The 21,594-nt window shown below is 48.1% G+C and overlaps 7 protein-coding genes across 7 annotated transcripts; 4 read left to right on the top strand and 3 right to left on the bottom strand.

Annotated features, from left to right (window-relative positions):
* Positions 1–377: 377 nt before the first annotated feature.
* N7473_006851 (Protein mmf1) lies at positions 378–1,112 on the top strand (the record flags this gene model as incomplete). Its single annotated transcript, XM_057152791.1, has 3 exons — positions 378–516; positions 655–668; positions 792–1,112. The coding sequence occupies 3 exons, from the start codon at positions 378–380 to the stop codon at positions 1,110–1,112; spliced, it is 474 nt and encodes a 157-aa protein (XP_057007129.1).
* Positions 1,113–1,231: 119 nt separating this feature from the next.
* On the bottom strand, positions 1,232–5,208 carry N7473_006850 (uncharacterized protein). Its single transcript, XM_057152790.1, has 5 exons — positions 4,953–5,208; positions 4,701–4,830; positions 4,470–4,665; positions 3,844–4,394; positions 1,232–3,788 (listed from the first exon to the last, which is right to left on the bottom strand). Exons 1-5 carry the CDS (start codon positions 5,084–5,086, stop codon positions 1,536–1,538), a joined length of 3,264 nt encoding a protein of 1,087 aa, XP_057007128.1. The 5' UTR covers positions 5,087–5,208; the 3' UTR covers positions 1,232–1,535.
* An 888-nt stretch (positions 5,209–6,096) lies between these two features.
* N7473_006849 (uncharacterized protein) lies at positions 6,097–6,550 on the top strand (the record flags this gene model as incomplete). The annotated part of the gene is made up of 3 exons (XM_057152789.1): positions 6,097–6,183; positions 6,207–6,359; positions 6,422–6,550. The coding sequence occupies 3 exons, from the start codon at positions 6,097–6,099 to the stop codon at positions 6,548–6,550; spliced, it is 369 nt and encodes a 122-aa protein (XP_057007127.1).
* A 1,108-nt stretch (positions 6,551–7,658) lies between these two features.
* Positions 7,659–8,570, bottom strand: N7473_006848 (bZIP transcription factor; the record flags this gene model as incomplete). Its single annotated transcript, XM_057152788.1, has 4 exons — positions 7,659–7,865; positions 7,967–8,113; positions 8,177–8,431; positions 8,484–8,570. 4 exons carry the CDS (start codon positions 8,568–8,570, stop codon positions 7,659–7,661), a joined length of 696 nt encoding a protein of 231 aa, XP_057007126.1.
* A 2,381-nt stretch (positions 8,571–10,951) lies between these two features.
* Positions 10,952–13,079, top strand: N7473_006847 (uncharacterized protein; the record flags this gene model as incomplete). The annotated part of the gene is made up of 6 exons (XM_057152787.1): positions 10,952–10,995; positions 11,131–11,678; positions 11,734–12,035; positions 12,103–12,218; positions 12,274–12,986; positions 13,048–13,079. The coding sequence occupies 6 exons, from the start codon at positions 10,952–10,954 to the stop codon at positions 13,077–13,079; spliced, it is 1,755 nt and encodes a 584-aa protein (XP_057007125.1).
* A 2,189-nt stretch (positions 13,080–15,268) lies between these two features.
* On the bottom strand, positions 15,269–16,505 carry N7473_006846 (alpha/beta fold hydrolase; the record flags this gene model as incomplete). Its single annotated transcript, XM_057152786.1, has 3 exons — positions 15,269–15,481; positions 15,552–16,131; positions 16,180–16,505. The coding sequence occupies 3 exons, from the start codon at positions 16,503–16,505 to the stop codon at positions 15,269–15,271; spliced, it is 1,119 nt and encodes a 372-aa protein (XP_057007124.1).
* Positions 16,506–18,600: 2,095 nt separating this feature from the next.
* Positions 18,601–20,169, top strand: N7473_006845 (uncharacterized protein; the record flags this gene model as incomplete). Its single annotated transcript, XM_057152785.1, has 1 exon — positions 18,601–20,169. The coding sequence occupies one exon, from the start codon at positions 18,601–18,603 to the stop codon at positions 20,167–20,169; it is 1,569 nt and encodes a 522-aa protein (XP_057007123.1).
* Between the last annotated feature and the right edge of the window lie 1,425 nt (positions 20,170–21,594).

Raw genomic sequence — 21,594 nt, 5'->3', positions numbered from 1 at the left:
TATCTGTGTTTGATTATTCCCTTCCACTATTATTCCTGGCGCACAGCGAGCACTGAACAGCAACACTTTACGATGAAACGACCCATCCTTAGCCATACCTATTTTTACCTTGTATCCTTTTCAATTCAACTGTATTTCTACAAGTGCATGACCCAGTTACTCCAATCCTAATACCCTTTTAATTACTAAATCCAAATCTCCATCTAATAATAATAATAACCCCTCACTCCGCACCTCCAAAAAGAGCCGATGTTTTCCGAATCTTGTATTCTCCTCGGGAAACTCTCCCATAATCAACTTCTCCCCCCCCAAAAGAGCGGGGCCCGACGGCAGTACTCCGTCCCTCCCCCTCCACTCCACCTTTATTACTTCCCACCATGCTGCGATCTATTTCTCGTCTTTCAGCTCTTACTCGCACTTTCAACCCTTCTACCATTACCAGTCCCTTGCGACCTCAATTCCTACCAGCTATGTCTGCCCATATGTCTTCCATCACTGCTAAGGATGCCTGCCCTCGTACGTGCTTTGCTTTGCTTTGCTACTCCGGTCTAGCTCCGAGCTCGGCTTGTCTTGCCTCACGGGTGTCACACACGCTCTTCAGCATGAATTGACTGCTTTGATGAACTGAATTGCTAACTTGATCTCTTTCTACAGCTGCCGGCCCCTACGTACGTCTCTCCTCCTAAACACGCACAAACCAACCTCCCTCATACTCAATCCCTCCCTTCCATATCCCACCCCACCTCTCCCACAGACCAACCCAACTAACACCTCTTTTCCCTCTCTTCCAGTCCCAAGCAATCCGCGCCAACGGCACAATCTTCGTCTCTGGCCAAATCCCCGCCGACTCCACCGGCACCCTGGTGACCGGCACCATCGGCGAGCAAACCCAAGCCTGCTGCAACAACATCCAGGCCATTCTGACCGCCGCCGGTTCCGAGGTGTCCAAGATTGTCAAGGTCAATGTCTTCTTGACTGATATGGCCAACTTTGCTGAGATGAACGCTACCTATGAAAAGTTCTTTGTGCACAAGCCGGCTCGTAGCTGTGTTGCTGTGCACCAGTTGCCGAAGGGTGTGCCTGTTGAGATTGAGTGTATTGCTTTGGAGTAGAGAGTTGGATACACTTGAACTAGGAGGCCGAGGTTTGATTTGACTCCAGAATTGGGGGGTCAAATTGGTCTTGGACTCTGGATTGGATGTTCTTATAGAAAAAATGAAATGAATTGAACGTCACTGCATAAGATATTTTGATTCAGTAGATCTGAGCATCTAGAGAATGTATACGTACTAGCTTGGGTCTGCTTGCGATATATGATACATGAACACCAGACACTATACAATTTACCGCAAGAAGCTGTTCATGATATCCTCAGATCCCAAGATCGGCTCACCTCAGGGGTACCCGCTAGACCAGAACACAGAGGACACCATCGGTACACAGACAGCTACACAACCAACCATCCGTCTCCTCTAAAGAAAGACCAAAACCACATAACCCATCTCATCACCGGGTATATACCTCCTACATGCATTTTAAAGTATGTACAGATTCGTAATAGGCACGCCTCGCGAACGCATGGTAAACCGCCTCTTAATACCCACCCCCGATGCGACCTGCAACAATGCATACGTTTCATCGCCGCCGCCTACCATCACCATGCTGAGGGGGTTATTGCGCGGGATGCCGCTGGCTGTCATTTGGGCTTCGTCGAGGTGCGGGCGGATCAGAGAGCCTTCGGCGCGGAGGGCGGCGAGGGGTGCTACCGGCATAGAGTCTGATTCTCCATCGGGACCCTGATCTGATCCGGGATTGGCGGTGGACGGTTCTTCGTCGTAGGAGACGACGATGACGAGCTTTAGAGATGACCGACCTGGCCGGAACGCGGCAATGTTGCGCATTTTCTGGGAAAAGGTGCAGCCACCGCGCTTGACGACGAGGACTTCGTGGGTTTGGGCGATGTCGCGGAGGATACGCTCCGTGCAGAGCTCGCCGGCGAAGTAGATACTAGACCAGGATAGACGGCTGGTGGACGGGCTACCGAAGACCGACATTGTCGATGCGTCCTCGACATCTGGAAGCGGCGCAGCGCCGACGCCCGTAGGTATAGTCGCGGGCAGACTCAGCCTCAGCGGAGCCTCTTCGTCAGGATCATCCCTGATCAGCGCGGAGACAGAGCCAAGCAGGTTCGACAGCATACTCTTCATAGTGGAGTCGGGGGCGTGGACGGCTCCGCTCTCGTTGGGTGAGGCCGGGACAGCTCGGCGGTTGTCCTGTGCTGAATATTCTGCTGCAGGCTGGCTAGCTCGCGGAGCAGTTGAGCCATTGCGGCGGCGAGAGGGGTCTGCGAGAACGTCAATGACGAGGTCTAGCACCGTGGAATCGCGAACCCGGGTGAAGTTCGGGTCGTATGGATCAACGACGTCAAAGGTGATCTGGCGCGAGAGATATACCTTCTCATCCTTGCCCAGCGGCACGTTGTTGATCACTTGCACGCGATATCCGTCTTCGTCTTCGGAGGTGCCTGTGCCGGAGGTCTGTCCGACGAGCGGGACGTCCTGGATCATGCTGAGTCGGAGGCCGCCAATGGTCTTTACGAAGATGCCGTCGCGCACGCGCTCGAGAGCGCCCGAGCCGAGGTTGACGCCGCCGGGGAGAGAGGGGAAGGAGATATCAAGGGTTGGGCGGATGGCCATGGGCGCGCTGGTGCCGTCGAAGGGGACGAGTTGGGGTGGTAATGTCCACGGGTAGAAAGTATAGTTGGTCGGCGAGGTCAAGTCAGATACCGATACGCTGGGGTGATCCGGTGAGTCTGCCACGATGGCACCCTCGCCAATGCCACGATGAGGCCGAAGATGTAACCGTGCCAAGCTGGCCGCATGGAAGATATCAGACCGGGATGCGGTGGATGATACGCCGAGCATTGATGATATCGGAAGCGCTTGGCAGGTGTTGGTCAGAGAATCTTGAGGAGAAGCCAATTGCTGCTCGTGGGTAAGCCGATGACTGGGCCGGCGATTCGACTTGGGAGATGATGTCTTCTTCGGGATGATCAAAGGATGGCCTTCGGTAGTGAAAACCCATGGAGCATCAATCTTGTTCAGCGGATGATCCGGGGAGAAGAGCAAGAACATGTACTTGGCAGTCTCTCCAAGGAAAAAGCTTTCCATACGGTCAATCATCTCGCCGGTCTTGACATCCCGCAGACCAGCCCAGCCACACTTGGTCCAGCATCGCCGTTTGAGGTCACGGAGTACCATCTCGCCAACATGGAGATACCACGGATCTTGGGTAGCTCGGTAAATGTAGTAAGTGGACTCGATGAACTCTGGCCTGCCTCCGTACCAGGAAAGACCACCATCGATGTCTCCCGTGGCCACATTCCATCGTTCTGGGAGACCCGAGAAGCGCGTCCAAACGGCGGTGGTCAACAGGTGAATTTGAATTGCTTCATCAATCTTGCCATCCAAAGCTAGAAGACCTGGATAGTACGCACTCAGGCTGTCGATCCAAAAGGCTCGCGTAGCACCGGTGATAACATCGCCAACGATGAGATGGGGATGTTGATACCCCTGGCCACGGTAAAGATGGCGGTTGATAGAGGTGTGGGAATCCTCCCAGACTTGAAGAAAAGCATCAGGAGAGTGCTGATCTTGAGTTAAAGGTATGTAATAATCGTCCAAGATGCTCCAAGGATTGTTTGGGTCGAAAGGCGGTCGCTCTCCCTCGGAAAGGAGAACATGCGACTTGAAAGCATACTCGTAGAAGCTGTCAATTCCAGCACCAATCTGGATACAAAGTTAGCTCTCTCTGATCTGGATGGCTTCGATGATATTTACTCACCCCCGAATACGGTCCCACCCACTTTCCTGACTCCGCGTCAATTCCAAACCCAATCAGTCCAATCTCGCTACGGTAGGACCAAACAGCCCAGAAAGCCCTTTTCGCCAACTCCTCATACCGGCCATCACCAGTGAGTCTACTCAAGACGGTGAACTCAAGCACCAAGCTACCAGCACCTGCACTGCAAGTCTCGGTAATCTCTTCCTCCGCCTTCATATAGGCGAACTTTGACTTCTGCTCGTTGCCTTTGCTAGATTTGGTATTCAACGGTGAGTTCCCATAGAATGGAATGCCATGCCGCAGGTTGACTCGTGGGTAAGGAAGACCCGTTTCCGTGTAGAATGCAGGCAGAAGACGGTGTGTAAGATCGACTGCTAATCGAAGGAATTGGCCGTCATAGACAAAGTCATTATCCCATACAATGCCATGATCACTTTCTGCGAATTCGCTCTTGTCCCATGCGCTCGCATAGGCGATTTCTGGTTCTGGTGGATTGTATCCGGTTATGGGCAATTCGCCGACGGCGAAAAGATGGGAGCTGAGCAAACCACCTGGAAGGTGTTAGCAACCAGTATATTTCGACAAAATTTGTGCAGCCTTGGTTCCCCGAGGTCAAGAAGACGTACCCAGCCCTCGAATCACAGTCTCAAACACCTGCACCTTACTATCAATATCGAATCCCCTTGCCCGCTCGCCCTGACCAGCAGGACCACTTGAGCCATCTCCATATAGTCTAACAAAATCCTTCACACCATCCTGAAACTCCTCAATGCCCGATCGCCACTCTCCGGACTGGAAGACAAAATAGCCAGGGTCGACAGACTATCGATCAATGTCAAAGAGTAATTGCCAAGGACATCGTTATGCTCCGAGTTCTTATTATCACGCGTCAAGGGGCCACAGGTCAACGGACGAAGCTCATCATCGGGAAAAGCATGCTCGAGGTAATTTTCATAGCCATGGTAGAACATGCGCTCGGTTTCTTGTCTGTGGGCCGTACGGAAGAAGGATGAATTAGCACAGGGTCCAGTTCCGGGGGAATGCCGGCAAGTGTTGTGCAGCAGCGACACAACACAACACGACACGGACACGACACGGCAGAGACTCACCTAAGCTCTTTGACCTGGTAGTCTCGCATCCCATGCGCCAGCGTCAGCCATAGCGACAAAAGGATGGCGTAGACCAGCATGATCCACGCGCGACGGGGGTGGAACATTTGCAAGCTCCAACATCGCGTGCGCATCACCAGTGCCCAGGGCCGCCGCGGGGCATGGAAGCGCGGCAGACGAGACGGGCCTGTCGGATTGAGAGGATCGATATCTGACCAGAGTCAGGTAAATCGAGGAGACCTTTTGGCGATGGTGGGCTTGTCGGAGAGGTGAAAAGTGATCGGGGTGGATACTGCCAGATAAGCCAATTCGGGGAACATTTTGGCGTATCGCGCGCATTGCATCATTGGTGGGCCCGCTTCGAGGGAGTATGTACTTCTCGTTACGACTCACCGATTATTGCTGCCGTTGTATTGTGGTATTTTCTGCTTTCTTAAATCTAGATCTAGTGAAAGAATATACCATCACTTTTCCAACCTTACATAGTCGTGCTCACCCACTATATGTTTCCGGATGCCTGGTCGGTCTTGGCTATCTAGAACCATGATCAAAATTCAAACCTGATCAACACAATAAACGGCATATAAGCTGATGAAACGACTTCAAGCATATCTACCAACACGTGCCTGGAAGGTTTTAGGGCTACGGATATAGCTACAGAGGTTTCTATGGAAAAGGCCATGAAGGGTTTAAAGGTGGAGGTCTAAGAAGACACCAAAGTGTTCATGGTTGCAACAAGCATCATTATTAAACGAAGGGATGCTCATGCCTAAGGTATGCCTAGTCCCTCAAACAAAAGACAGACCCTAGCAATTAGTTCAAAAAGCCATTCGAACCTTGCTAGCTCCGCTCACCTTCATGATATCTTGAAAGAAATCATCAATCGGTGTGATATAAGAGTGGCCTTGGGGTTTCGATGCTGCAAAGAAAGGACCCACAACATTTCCACATAGGCCATTGTACACCAGAGACCCGGAGTCCCCCTGTGCCATAAAAGGATACGCAGATTTGAAAATTGCATATTCCAATGTCGGAAATGTCTCGTACAATCTAGTGTGCGGGTTAAGCACTCGGTGGATGATCGCTTCCTTGAGCCCAGAATAAACCCCAGTGGTATAACCTGAAGAGCTCCCAATCTTGTGATATGTCTGACCCTCTTGAAGGTCGACCCCATCACCGAAGTGCACAGGCAGTCCGCTATGGGCCCCAGGGCGGTACACCTATCAATCAGGTTTGTTAGTTTGGCTATCATAGCGCTGGGATGATGCATGGTCTTACACTGTTGGTACCGAGTCGCTTTTGTGGAATTTCGATCAATGCCCAGTCAAAAAGCAGCTTTTGAGTATGACTGTCCTGCTGTGTCTCTGTGTGGAAAAAGCCACTGCCAGCAAATACCGAACCGAGGACGTAAGACTGGTTCTGGATAAAGCTTTGAAGGTGCTTAAGCTCTTTTGTCAGCTTATCAACAGCATCGCACTGGGTTTTGCACCGGGATTCCAGTCTTCGCTGATATTTCCAAGAGGAAGATGGAAAAAGTTAAGAGAAAGGCCGAGATTGGTAAGAGGAAGCTGTGGAAGAGAAAGAAGGTGAGCAAGTAGTGTCTCTGAGGTCATTCTCTCCCTGGTCCGTTTAGAACTATGAAGAGGCACTAAGCCCTGGCTGTCCCAAAGTGGAATAGTACCAGCCCAATAAAGCGTTCCTGTCGAAACATACCACAGACCAGAGCGAAAGACGTCATCTCTAAGAGAAATATCGCATGACTAATTATTCGACCTACAGAAATTCACCTTCGAAGTAAATGACGTACCGCATTATCAATATAAGCGCGAAATACGTTCAGTTGGGTAGGAGAGGAAGATCGGCAAGGATGAACAGTGATCTACTCTAATGACAAATCTGTACCTGATTCTTTTCGAAACGGGACAAAAAGATCAGACAGATGATCCCGACTCTTCAAATGTGCTGATTAGTTGTCTCTTTCTTCCATGCTGACATATCCTTGAAGCCGAAATCCTCGACTTGGACGTAGTCCGTTGCTTGAGGTCCCAAATGAAGAATCCTTCCAAAGAATTTGACGATAATAAGAGTATAACTAAGTATAGCGATACTTCTCTATTGCTTTATATCTGTCGGGCTAAAATAGTGGATCGAAGGACGGAACGGTCCCTCGTCTTGTAAGGGAGGAGTTGCCCGCGCTCTTGCTTCCTGTCACATCATCATATATGGCAGCGAGCAAAGCGAAGCTGCTTTTGGAATGGTCTAACGAGAGAAATGATTAGACAGCGCTCCATCCGCCGGAGAGGACTGTGCTAAGCTGTTGTTCCCTGGATGATTTCCTGCTGTATCGTGGAGAAGCACCGTCTCAGCGTTGCACAATTGTCACTCGATCGTGCGAAAGATGTGGGTATGTGGCCTCGTTGGTTATTGTGAGGTTGGAGGCTCATGAAGGCAGTGTATTCACGATCGTGGCCCTACGATTAGATCTCACGGCCTTCTTTTCCTGTGTAGTATTTTCTACGTGCATACAAGGGTTTTTGCAGTAGGAGTAAATCTGATAGATTTTATTAGGGACCATCGTATGTCTTGGGCATTCGTAAAGCATAGAGCAAAATTATCATTATAATCTACGAAGTTGCTTAAGTTATTACGGAAAGCCACGAAACATCTGAAGAAAACAGTCAATGCTTTCATAACCAAAAAAGGACATTAATCGACTAAGTGGCAGAACGAAGGGGGGAGGAGCTGTCGGGTGTCTCGTGTGGTAGCAGCAACTCCTGCAGACACCCGAACAAATCTTCCAGCGGCAGATCCAACGGCTGAGTTTTGACTGCAGACAGTGAGGATGAAGAGCAAAGGCTTGGACCCGTAATCGAAAATGAATCGCCCCCCAGTAAGCCGGATAGCAACTCCAATCTATTTGGCAGTCTCAGCAGCATTAACATAAGGCGCCACCGCTTACGCAGACCATGTATTTCACTAGTAAGGGCCTCCTTTTCCTTAATGATCTTACATACCTCTTCAGACTTTTGGTTGAATCTCTCTGAGAGCTCTTGGCACTTTGCTTCGAGTTCACTCGACCGTTGCTGGAGTGTTTGATAGCGCTCTTCTTTGCGTCCGCGGAATCGGCGCTGCGCGTCGCGATTTTGCATTCGTCGCCTCATCTGCAATCAAATTATTAGATCTAACTCCCGCAGGAAGATTATACGAAGTAATACGAAGCTTACAGTCTGTAATTCATGGCTTTGGCTTTCCCTGTCTCTTGCACATGTGCTTAAGGTCTGACCTTCTTGTGAATCCGAGGTGGATGGCGAAGGCGAAATAGGAGCAGTATTAATGGAGACTGTCGAGTCGAGGTTGTGTGTTTGATAAACATCAGGTGACTGTATGCTGCAGTCCACTTCAGCTGGCGTCACTGGGTGTGGAGTAAAGGTGTCGAAGGCGGACGGGATCTCGAAACCCTGGAATCCTGCTTTATGATTCTTCGAAATGAGCGATTGTTTCCATTGTGAGATTTGATGAAGCCGGACTCACTGTTCTAGGACCAAACACTGGCATCTCCCCGCTCTTGAATTGCATGCCAAAAAAGCTAGCGCTTTGTGAGCCCCAATAGTCCTCCATTGCATGTGTGTATCTGTGCATGTAGCTGCGTAACTTTGCTGAGCAGTGCGATTCGAGTTTTTGTGGTGGAATTAATCTAATGGCCAACGAAGGGAGCATGTACTTTATATAGAAGGCTGAACTTATCTACGATCTTGCCAGTTACTTAAAGGAAAATTGAGCTGCAAATTAACTACTTCTCTGTCAATCAGAGCTACTGAAGATGACACCGCATGAGGAATAGCGCACCCGTTGTCTACTGTCCAAGCTCGAGAACATCCTAGAGCTCTTTGAATCTTGGAGTCTAATTTTGGCCGAATGAGGACAATGGTTTCTGTCACCTCAGCTATCTGGGCAAACAAAGGAAAGAGTGACATCCCCCGATGTGGCCTAGATTGATTTACAATTGGGGGCTGTGGAGACTATCTCTGGTCGGCAGCCAGCAGAACCTACTGGGGCACTTCTGATTGTGCCGGAGCAGCGGTTGGTTGAGATTTCGATTAATAGTGAGTTTAAGCTTAGTTACATAAGTTAATTAATTAACTAATTAGCTAACCTAACTAAGTTAACTAAGCAGTTAACTACAGTGTTAACCTAGTCAACTTGCCACCTCTTTGTCAACCCTTTCCGTGGCCTGTCAACTTATTAAAGATTTAATGTTAGCCAATCAGATGAAGCTTAAGCCCATCCCCATAAGGAATAGTTGCCAAGTCACTCTTCCTGTTAGTCGGAGGCTAGGAAATTCGAACGAAAAATAGACTTGCTATCTCCCCTGGAATCGTGGTCCTCTGAAACATTATGGTTGCAGCTTGTATTAGCTCTACTGCGCTGACTGAAAACTTTGCGACATGATTATGTGTTCCTAGGGCGTTGTCGGAAACAAAAATCCCCTATAAGACAGACGCTCTCCTATCCTAACTAAGCTAGACTATGCACAAGGCAGCTTAGCTTTACCGTATCCGGCTGAGAACAATCGGAGTGGGGCACTAAGCCTGCTGGAGGGAAAACTTTTAATGGAGCAGTAGACAGGTGGATAGCCGAAGGAAGGAAGTTACACCATCTCAACGTGACAAAGCAGTCAGTAATCTCCGAATGTTCGATCTAAACCAAATCTGGGTTCCTTGTGTCCTTTCACGATTGGTCAGGAGTAATTCCTGACCTAGCTGTATGGCAACGGAACCCCTCATGCAATTTTTTGTTCCTAAAACTGCATTTGCAACAGCTATGTGTTCCTAAAACTGCATTTGCAAGAGCTATGAACCTAAGACCATTAGACTATTCATAAGTTCAGCAATTCGTCGTTATGAGGCAAGTAGGAAAACGTTTTATTTTCGTCAAACTTGACTGCTGTCGCTACGGATCACCTGTCGCTACCGGTAGTACGGCTCTTATTATCCCCTTTCATCTGCAAGACCCTCAATCTCAATGTCTATCTCACCCTCTCTCCGCCAAGCTGTCTCCGCCAAGCTCTCTCCGCCAAATCAAAAACTCACACACTTTGCTCATTGCCTTGCAACGGGACGGAAATGCTGAAGTTGCGGAGTTGATTTTCCCTCTCTAACTTTTCCAGGCCTTAAGGCAGACATAACCTTCTCTCCTTGCTTTGGCTCGGATAAACTCGCGATGCGACTGGACTATGGTACCATGAAAAATGAGGCACACCTCGCCTGACGGAACAACAAGAAGCCCGTATGACTAAGAATGTTGCCCATGGTGCATTTTTGGTCTAGCGGTATTTGTGTTCGACATCGCCTCCGACGATAAAACGGTACAATTGAACAAATGGAACCCAATGTTTGGCCAGGGCGTATCCATGAATGGCAGATGGACCATCCACAGCGATGGCGATCTATCGCCACTACGCAAGGAAGCAGGAGAGAGGAACAATCTAGTTCGAATACTTGGAGAACTATCTCCGCAGAAGAAAGGAAACAAAGGAAGGGAAGGCCTAAATAGGCCGAAGCAGAACAATCAACCTGGCCCTGGAATCATCCTCTAGGAGAATCCCGACCGGGGATTCCCTCGAGGGAGATCCCTATCGGATCTCCATCACACAGCTTCGTGCGCGAAAGCGTATGGCTGGTCAATGCCATAGGCGTCCCGCTATCCCTCGGCTCTTGCTGAGCTCATTTCTTGCCTGGAGTGTCAAACCACGCTTCGTGTTAGTTCACAGCAAAGTGGAAATTGTTCTACTCGAAAAGAGTCTTGAAGAGTTTCGCAGTCAGCACGGAGCGCCTCTAACATTCTTCATTCGTCTCTCTGTAAGCTTCCTCAAAAGACCCCACTGTTCGGCTGTTCCAGTAGCACGTCCTCACCATAGGCGGGCCGCTTGAGAATAGTCTCACCATTTAACCGAGGGTTTGGATGAGTGGTTTCCAAACGCACCATTCCGCTTTCAGATAATGGTCTCCTCTTCATGGCCACCCACTTGGTCGCCCCCAAGAGAGTGAGACGGTTCGTTTTCCGCGATTACTAGTGGCCAATCTGCCAGCGATAGCATTGGCCTATAGCATTGGCCTTTTCGCACTTGCTGATAAACTCGCAACGATCGCACCTTCAACGACTCTCAACGACCAGAAAGTTTTTTTGCCGTCGAGAATGTCAGATATTTCGAATTCGTCGACTCCCGAATTGAGGTACTCTTCAACCTCTACCACTTCACCGCCGTCAACTGTTTCGTCGCGTTCCCCCCTCTCGAGGCTTCACAGCCGGCCTGGGAACTGCCCTACAGAACCACTGGGTCTGTGAAACCACAGTCATCATTCCTCTTTATAGACTACCAGGCAGACACGTCAAAGAACAAGAAGTTACGCAACGAGAAACAAGGCTTCCTACTCAAAAATTACCACAGGAGGAAAAAGCAAGCGTCCATCCTGCGCTTGAAAACCCCCAGAACGGCCCCCACCCAACGTTTTCTAGCCGATCACTCAACGAGCGAACAACCTACCTCAGATAATGCTGACTCAACCGAAGAGCAGGATGGATGGGTTGATAAAGGCGACTCAGGACAGGCTGCACTACGGTCTGAGATGTGGTCCCTCAAAGCCTATCTCAGTCAAGGTTTCGTCGATCCGTTCGGGGCGTCAGCGGTTAAGATGACGGGCTCCATGAATATATACTTTCATCATTGTATGCACTATGGAAATTTGTGTATAGAATACAAACCCAAGCTAACTTGAAATAGTCAGAATTCATACAATAGCAGCATGCTATCCAGTTGACGCTACACGGATGAGTATATGGTGGTGGCAGAAGGCAATAACACAGCCAGCTCTCCTTCAGGCTCTCCTATTTTTAACAGCGGGCCATCAGGCGACCTTGGAGTCGAGCAACGGTGTCGCATCTCCCGTCACTAAGAAATCAATGCAGGACTCGCTCCATCTTCGCGGTGATACACTGAAGACGTTAAATAATATTATGCAAGACCCTCTTAGGGCAGTAGCTGAGTCTACGATACTGGTTGTTGCTTCGCTTGTCGCGATCGAGGTATGGTTTATAGCAAATTAACGCTCGATTTTTTAGTTTCGCAGGTTGCTAATCTCGTCAATTATAGGCCGTCGATGCAAATATCGAGGCTCATAATGCGCATATGAAAGGACTGAAGAGGCTCATCCAGTTAATGGGTGGACTGGATACTCTAGACCACATGACTCTGTCGAAAATTTACCAGTATGTTCTTCACGCTCCTTTTAACACCTCGTATATAGTCGCTAACAACCCTTAGGAGCGATGTTAAAAGCGCTGCCCTCTATAATTCCCGGCCAGTCTTCCCTATTTCCTCCCGCTGGCGAAGTGAAATTATCCAAGATTTCCGACTTTTCCTCGCCCGTGACGAGCTCGATACGCCTAAGGATCTTGCCTCCCTCGGAATTACTATCTTCTCTTCCCTCTGGTATACAACGCTGGACCGTACCATGAAAACCTTCCTTCAGGTGATCCGACGCTTGATTCTTTACTATGAATATGTGCAGCGCAATCCGGCTTCTGTAATGCCTACAGATAACGATCTTTTCCTTGTTGCTGAACACCAGATTCTCTCCGCGGGCTACACAGTGACAGATCCAACCGATATTAACGAACCACTCCGTCTCACCTTGGTTGTCTACCTAAATCTACGAGTGTGGCACTTCCAGTCTTTCCCGTTTATGGAATATGTCGTTGAATCGCTCCGACAGAGCCTTAACCTTCCATATTCATATCTCCAAACCGAAACACCCGAGCTCCTATTCTGGATTCTTGTCCTCGGTAGCCTTGGGTCGCAGGGTTATAAGTGCCATCGTTGGTACCTCAACAGGCTGATTTTGATGACGGACCGGCTGGGGCTGCGCAAGTGGGAGGAGGCGAGGGCGCTTCTGGGGGGTTACTTCTACACTGACCAGATAAGTGAGAAGAAGGCCGAGGAAGATCTTTGGAATGAGGTACTTTTGAGGGAAACTTGTAAGTTACTGTTTAATGGCGGTGGTCGGGCGTTTTGATTGACTAACAATATCCATGGTAGTTCCGTATATTGCGCCAAAGCTTGCCAGATAGAGTAGAGCCTTTGATTGCCCTGTCGGTTTGTGAGGGCTCTTTACGGCCCTATGGCTAGTTGAGGAGTGTTCGAGATTGTCCAGAGGTTTCAGTATTGTCGCCGATAGCGCAACATGGGAGATAAGCGAAGCCTTGTCCATGGTTAACATTGGTGTATTCTGACTAAAGCGAAATGTGGCCGTTGGTGGCTCAGCAAACTTTGTCTTCTCAATAAACTGCTTCAATAAGGCCGCCTTGGCCACGGTCTGCTATGGAGAGACGTTATCTTTTATGGCGTAATTTATGATGTAATAGATTAGTGACGAAGTTTTTGAAACTGTTGAAATCTAAGAGATGCCGTGATGCCGTGATTAGAATAGGCACGACTAGCAAAAGCGGAGATTCAATGGTTGTATCCGAATATAGGTTCGAGCAAGGTGAATTAGTCTATAGCCATCGATCTTGGAGACAAAACGCAGATCTCGAGGCATGCTAAAGCGACAATTATTCTCTATGGTTTTCGTTTGGCAGTATCTAAAGCATGTGGCGAGATGATGCATCATATGGACCCACCTGAATTCTACGAGCGACCAAATTTTGATTACATAGTGAATAGCAGAAGGTGAAAGTCATCGATTTCAAAATCCTTCACCAACGGGTAGCGTCCCACTAGGAATTTTCACTTTAGATCTATATAGAATATTCTTACTAATGCCTTGAATAATGATCGACTCTAGGTAGCGAACTACACGAGATGTAAAGGTAGTACTGTACCTTGAAAGAGCTGATCACGCAAGTAAAAGCTAAGTGTTAGTTACCTCTCGCCTAGGGTAATCCGTAGATCTGTAGCATACCTCGGCTATTTGTCTTGATGCGCCAAAGTGATTCAAGAGGTTACTAGGAATGTTGATTTAGTCGGTATTAGCAGCAAAAAGTCGTTCTCGGTGTCACAAGCAACGACACATGTCTAGATCAACTGGTCATACACTTTGGCCAAAATGACCACTATGTCAGCCATCAAAGCTATTGTATAGCAACTGTGCATTGTTAATCCTCCCACCTGCATCATCACACGCTTATAGCCGGAAGTGATCTGGACCGTTGCTAATACCGAGACGTAGATTTGGCTTTATCGATGGTGACATGAATCACAAGGCGGAAGTTGGAGAGTCTAGGTAATCTGGCCAGCCACAAAGTGTGTATGGTCAATGGCTAACGACAAGATATAGATTATGTAAGTCACGTGCTGAATGCGAAGAGGAAAGGGGACAGAGGGGAGCCTTGTAAAAGTCTGGTAGAAGCACGTCCTTCGACTGGTAGTCGTAAAAGCCGATAGTCGCCTGGCGTCCGCTCATAAAGCCCGCGATCCACCTCCCGGCTACCAGAGGAATGCCTTTTGCTTAGATGCGAGCGTCGAGGCTCATGTTGATGACTCCATCTAAGGTTCTCTTCAGGTCAAAGGCCACTAGTGTGACAATCTTCTGCCTGAACCAGGGCCGATCAATCGTGTTACCAAGCAGCAGCAGGGCTTGCTCAGTTGTACGTCCTAGGCGTCCTCAAACTGAGTATAGGGAAGAAATCCGTAGTGCTCCGCGAAATAGGACAGCCGCCGTGCCATCGCTGCCTCAAGCAGATTGCCAAGCGTGTTGATTGATTAGATCGGTTTGTACGCACCGGGGAGCAGTCTGTCTTTCCGGGTTTCCGCAGTACTACGATCCGGGCAGTCCTCCACCGTTTAGGGCGGAAGCCTAGGTCGATCGACGAGGCGATTAACCGAGTGATTATTGTTCAAGTAGTCGCAAATTCTTGGTTCATCTCATAGAATGAGCAAAATCAATAGACCATCGTCATGTGCTTGTATCTATTACACTTTCATCAGTTGCTTCAGGGTAAAGATTATAGATCGCAGTCTTAACTACTGGGATGGTTCTCTACCTTCCCACGTGTCATGTAGCTGACGTGTTCTGCCTGCCAGAAAGACTAGCGAATATGCTATTTACATTATCGGACTTTGGGCAGGCCTCTACAATACAATAAGACACTCTCTAGCCTGCATGGCTCGAACTTGGCATAAGTTAAACAAGGCTCACGAAAGAATTGATTACACACACGCAAATGTAGAATTGATATGTCATCCACCTATCTTTCCACCCCTGTAGTAAAATAACAACTTAAACCCTGGCAATAGAGAGGAATCTTCTGTTCTACCGCTATAATCCACTGTCTTTCAAGAATCCAAGAATAACTTCGTACGCCGCAGTTGAATTATGATGAAGATTCAACGCGTGCCCTGCATTAGGGTGGATGTACCTAGTAAGGGGCCTGGCCTTCGGGAAGACAGCTGTAGAAGGAGAGTCCACCGCGTCGAGCACACCATAACAATTGCCACCGCAAAATGAAAGATCTTGTGCGCCATTTATGATCTAACACAGTCAGTCCGGATATTTTTGTCGAGGTGGATACCACCAAGGAATTATTATAGGTGCCACGTACCAGGACAGGACTAGCATACTCTGGTGCCGCAAGGGGGGTCACACCAAATGAAAGCAACTCGGCAATCGTAAATGGTGCTTTATTGAGCTCGGCTTTGCGGAGAACATCCCAATCAAAATTAGGGTAGTTAAAAGTGGCACATTGGTTATCAAACTCATTGCCCCAGGTCAGATAGCCAGAGTCGTACTTGCGGAAGCGAAGGGGTTTGTTCACCCGTGCTACTTCGAACCCATAACATAATTGGAAATAGCTCGCCCAGGAAAAGTCGTGACCAAACCCGGTGAGAATCATACCATCTGACAAACTTGGGAAGGTTGCTGCGAGGCTATTCGTGATTAATGAGCCAAAGCTGTGGCCGATATGAACGAGTTTTTTGGGGATCGGTATTTTTGAATAGAGCCTCCCCTCTTGCAGGAGTTCTGAGACTTTTGCTAGAATTGCGACCTGGGTTGCCGCTTGCACGTCAAGGTAAGGGTCTGCAAGCTCCGATTGACCGACACCCAGCCTATCGTAGGACAAGGTGGAGTACCCAGCCGCAGTGGCAGATGCAATGTAGCTGTATCCTTCAAAGTCCCAGTAGCTACGTACAGTGTTAGGATATGTCTACTATAATTAGGCAGTAACTCACGATTTATCGAACCCAAGACCGTGGGTCAAAATTTGCACGATGCCGTTTCGCGATACGCCCTGATTGGGCTCGCAATAACGGAAATTTATGTCGTAAGCTCGGGTTATGTTCACTTCTCCCGCTACAAGATTTTGCACATTTGCTGTGCGGGCCACGGAGTTCACGAGCAAAGACGTGGACTCGGAATTATTATGGAAAGGGGAAACAGTGAACTTCGTGATAGCGGTAGAGACTTGGACCGGGAGGCTGAAATCAAGGCACACCGGCCGGGCGGCCAGGGCTAGTGGCACCAATATGGCGATTATGATCGGTTGGAGAGCAATCATGATTCAAAGCCGCTTTGGTCTTTTCTGTTTCTCTTTCTTGTTTGAAATGACAGAAGCAGATCTCTACGACGTAAATGCATTTATATAGCCGCATGTCTGGCTAATAATTAGTTAAAGCTTTAGTAAGCATTGATTCACCACTTATGCCTGCTTAACGCATGTGCTTGGTTTAATGTTAGTTTCACCATTGGCCAGCTACCGTGACCACCACTTATGTAGAAGCAGTGTGAAGTTTAGTCATGATTACTTCTAGAAAGGTTAGTCAGACAATAACTACCTGCCATGGTTAACGTAATCCACGGCTTTGTCTTTTAACCATGTCGGAGCGATGGAGGGAAAGTTTACCTGACACTGTATTGGGGCGCTGGGCCGGGAACGGCAAAACTAACCAGATTAGTAAATTACAGGTCCCAATATTACATATAAAATTATTAAATTTTAATAAATTTCTATATAAATAGTATTAGAGAACAGGAAGTGAAAAAGGATGGTTCAATTTTTTGTGAGCCCTCTAGAATGGCATGACCACATTGCAGCCCATCCCCACCAAGTAAAAGGCAACTTCGAGCGTGAGCACCCCGCTTGCCTGCTGGGTTTTGGAGGTGCGGCGGAAGTAATATATCATCTTATCGATACCCACTGCTGGTGGCCTCAACATGAATCGCCTAGGAAGAGGAAGTTTGAAATTGAAGATAGGTTTTAGTAGGAAATTTTCAGTCGTGTACGGGGCAAGGATAACTTCTTTGTCTTGGTTTGCTCTGCCTGTCTTTTCATGAAGGACTTTGAGGTATTATGGGACAAGGCTAGTTAATACTGGGGGCTCTGGCGGGTGCAGCTTCGCTGTTATAGACAGAGGCAAATTCAAATGAATAGGGCAATAACATTATCACATTACGTCTTAAACTGCAGCTCTGCCACTATACCTACTTTCTATCCTAGACCGTGATATTTTGTTTATTACAAGCCCGCGAATCAACTACTGCCTATGTTTACTCTCATTCATCAATATATCATCGTTTTGACTCTGTTCAGGTTCGTAAGGATAGACAACATATTTCCATCTAGGTAGCCGCCTGGTTCTCCTGCCCACCATAAAATGGGGTCCATAGCCTACCCGAGAAGAAATTGCTTGGTGGATTTTGAAAGCATAGAGGTTTTGACATATCACCTTATTGATATCCACTGTTGGCGGCCTCGACGTGAATCGCCTAAAAAGAGGAAGTATGAAGTTGAAGAGACTCCTTGACTGGGTTTAAATGGGGAAATTTCGATCATGTACGGGGCTAGGATTGCCTCTTTGTCTTGGTTTGCTGTACCTATATTTTCCATGGATGTCTTTTCGGTATTGTGACACGGTGCTAGTTACAGTGACGCCCGACTTCGCCTTCCATGTCAGAGAAACATATATGCTCTTTTGAACCTTATCACGTGACATGCGAAAAATAACATGTAATGGTCCGTAATCATGACCGGATACTTCTTAAGATTGTAAGACAGATAAAGGAGGACTAGCAAATTGTCAACTTCTTCCTTCTGCATCTCGCAGTTGCTTTACTACAGGGATCTTGGTGCTTCCTGGGGGTCTATCTTGGGTCAAGGTGATGGGCAAGGCTCAATAGTACGTTTTTGTTTCGGAATCTCCACTAGAGCTTATGATCATGTGGTAAGCCATTTTGGTAGATCCGGTCTTCCAAGTGACATCTAGAGGTAAAGTGGATTGGTTGGTGATGGTGAGATGGACGATAGTAACGTGTGAATAGAGATGGGAAAGACAAATGTTGTGTGGTATCACCTATGGAGGGGGAGAACAGTGAACGGTCGCGGAAAGAGGATATGGGTCAGGTGACATGCAATCAATCGAAGTAGACATGCAGTTATAACTATTCGAAATCAGATCTATTATTGCTCTTCGACATTGATCCAGGCTGCTTTGAATGGAAATATATCTAGGAACAACATCTTCAAAGATTTTCTACCCGATTTGTGGTCGGTCCCTTTTAGCACACGCCAGCTCTTCCACGTGATAGGCCTAAATCTCGTATTCCGCCAATATTAGGGCCCCTGGCCACCGAGACTCAACTTATACCGACTCTCAATGGAAAAGGCACTCAACATACGCCGCTGGTGGGGACTTCCGCTTCCCCCAGAGATCGTTCTGGAACTATTTGAGTATTTGGAACCCTCAGATGTCGTGGCTCTCGCACAAGCAGCGGAGGGGTTCGCCCAGCTCGCTGTCTCAGCGTTTTCATCTAGTCTCCGCGAACATGGACGAACGATATTATTTTCTGCTGTTGTATGTGGACATACAAGCATTGTCAAGCATTATCTGGAAGCAGGAGCCGATCCCTGCGCCGCTGATGATAAGGGAAACACGCCACTGCACTGGGCCGCTGCTTTCGGTCATTGTAACGTGGCGACTTTACTCGTTGATGTGGGGGCCGATATAAATGCACGTCATAAGAATGGACTTAGTCCACTGGATTATGCCATTATAGCGGGATATGACCGCGTTGTGGAGGTTCTTTTGGATAAAGGAGCCACCTTTACGGATGTAAGGATCGGCCAGGCTCAAAGGACGACTCTACATGCGGTTGCCATCAAGGGATATAGCCGGATTGCAGATATGCTGCTAAGCCACCGAGCTCCTATTGATGTCAAGGATGCCCATGGTCATACGCCTCTTCATTTGGCTGTTTCGGAAGGGCATCTTGGGATAGTTCGGGCACTGCTTTGTGCTGGAGCAACCGTCGACATTCAAGATGAGATAGGCGACTCGTCACTGCACCTCGCTGCCGGCAACGGTTATATTGCTATCGTACAGGAGCTTCTGAGTAGAGGAGCAGACCCTTCTCTGCAAGGTCACGAAAATGCTACGCCATTGCACCGGGCATCTTTACTGGGTTTCGTTGATGTTGTCCAGTGTCTCCTAAAAGCTGGGGCGAATGTGTCTGCTCAAAGCTTAGATGGACAGACCCCTCTTCATCAAGCTAGTGGCGCCGGTGAGGTCGCAACCGTGCGGCTGCTTCTAGATGCCGGAAGCGGTCCTTCAATTCCAGATAAGAGTGGGGCCACACCACTACATTTCGCCGTCCTTTCTGGGAAAGCAACAATCGCCGATATGCTAATAAACGCTGGAGCGCATGTCGATAGCATAAATGACAAGGAACAGACCCCCTTACACTGGGCAGCAAAAGGACATGAAGAGATAGTTCCTACTTTGCTGAATCACAAGGCTGATATACATGCTCTTAGCCATACAGAGTGGACTCCGCTACATTGGGCAGCGAATGAGGGCCATGTTGGTATAACGATAGCTTTACTGGAAGCCGGGGCCCTCGACCAGATTCAAAATCAACATGGGGAATCAGCGCTGCACTTGGCCGCTCAAAATGGTCATGAAGCTGTCGTTCAATTGCTTATCCAACGGGGCAGCAATCCGCACCTTACCGACAATAAACTTCGCACAGCGCTGCATCATACAGCTGCGGAAGGACATGAGGCTACGGTAAAAATGTTGCTCAGTATCAAAGTCAGATCAAACGTCAGAGATATCGATGGTCGCACTCCGTTGTACTATGCAGTACTCCATGGGCATGCGACGATCGCGAATATGCTTCTTGACCGCGGTACCACCCTTGATGAGACCGTCAAGGAAGCCTTTTAGAGGCCGCGGAAGCTGGGCACGAACTGATAGTTCGACTTCTCATCGTACATGGAATTGACCTGTCGTTCAACGATTCAAGCGGATATACCGCGTTGCACCGAGCCGTTCTGGGGAGTCAAATTAAAGTTCTTGAGCTGCTTCTCAGTAAAGAGGCTGATAGGTCTGCCCGGGACAACAAGGGAAAGACGGCATTACATCTTGCTGCCCAGGAGGGCGAGGACGAAATTGCCAAGGTTCTTTTGGGAGATAGTAGAATAAGGGATCTTCAGGATTATAATGGCTGGACGGCTCTGCATTGGGCGGTTGACAACGAACATGAAAACACCGTCCGGATTCTCCTAGATGCTGGTGTTGATCCTGGTATTCATTCCTTCGACGCATGCACGCCGCTTGATCTAGCGGTTGGGGCTCTACAAACAATAGAGCAGACGCTGCGGGAGGCATTAGCAGCGAGAAATAGACCAACTGTCGGTGGTGCGCCTCCATGAGAATTTCAGTGCATTCAATCGTGTTGAGGACCCGGAACGTTACCACTAGAAGCGTTATGACTACAAAGCTGCAGACTAAGATGTTTCGTTAAGGTTACCGTATGTTAGTTACCACTTGTTACTGCCTAACTAATAACCGCATATTCTTGCGTATGTTAGCGATAGAACGCTCACTATAGTTTACCAGCTTAGCCATTTATGAGGCATGGAGCTTGTTACTGCTGCTTATCCTGTGGACAAACATCTTACGCTGCCAGGGACTCAAATTTCGCGCCGTTTTACAAGGATTGAGAGAGAAGAGGGAGGAGAGAGGGCGAAAAAGGGTTTCTTGCATTTAAATACTTGTATTAGGACGACGATATAGCGAGGGGGCTTTATTCTTAGATCGGCAATGATACATTGTATTACAATAATCACAGTGGAAAATTTACCCCAAGCTTATCTGTATCAGATAGTCATAGATTAGGGCTTGAAAGAGTATCTCGCTACTACTAAGCATGGAAGGCGAAGTCGACTGCCACTATAGTACTTGAAACTCTAGTGGATGTAGTTTCGCTGTTATAGACAGAGACAAATTCAAACAAATAGGGCAATAGTATTATTATTTTACGTCTTAAACTGTAGCTCTGCCACTATATGTACCTTCCATCCTAAACCATATTTTTTGTTTCTTACAAACCAACTAATCAACTACTTATTCCTTTGTTAGCTGTCTAGAGAATATCCCTGGCAGACCTGATAGCTAAAGAGCGTCTTTTTTTCTCTTCTCGAGCACCCGTGCGATGCAGACGATATTACTCTGGTCGTCTTGTAGCTTATTCTCAGTCTATTCCCATTAACCAACAGCTGTATCGTTTTCTCTATTCGGGCTGAGTCGCCCTCTATATCAGGGCAACACCTGCTCAGGTCGGCCAATCTATAGCCCATATTAGAAGGA

This window comes from Penicillium subrubescens (assembly GCF_028828155.1).
Source record: "Penicillium subrubescens strain IBT 31985 chromosome Unknown utg000005l_segment0_segment0, whole genome shotgun sequence".
In the NCBI taxonomy this organism is placed as follows: Eukaryota; Fungi; Ascomycota; class Eurotiomycetes; order Eurotiales; family Aspergillaceae; genus Penicillium; species Penicillium subrubescens.
Note: the sequence above shows the minus strand (reverse complement) of the source record. Positions and strands in the feature narration are given on the sequence as shown.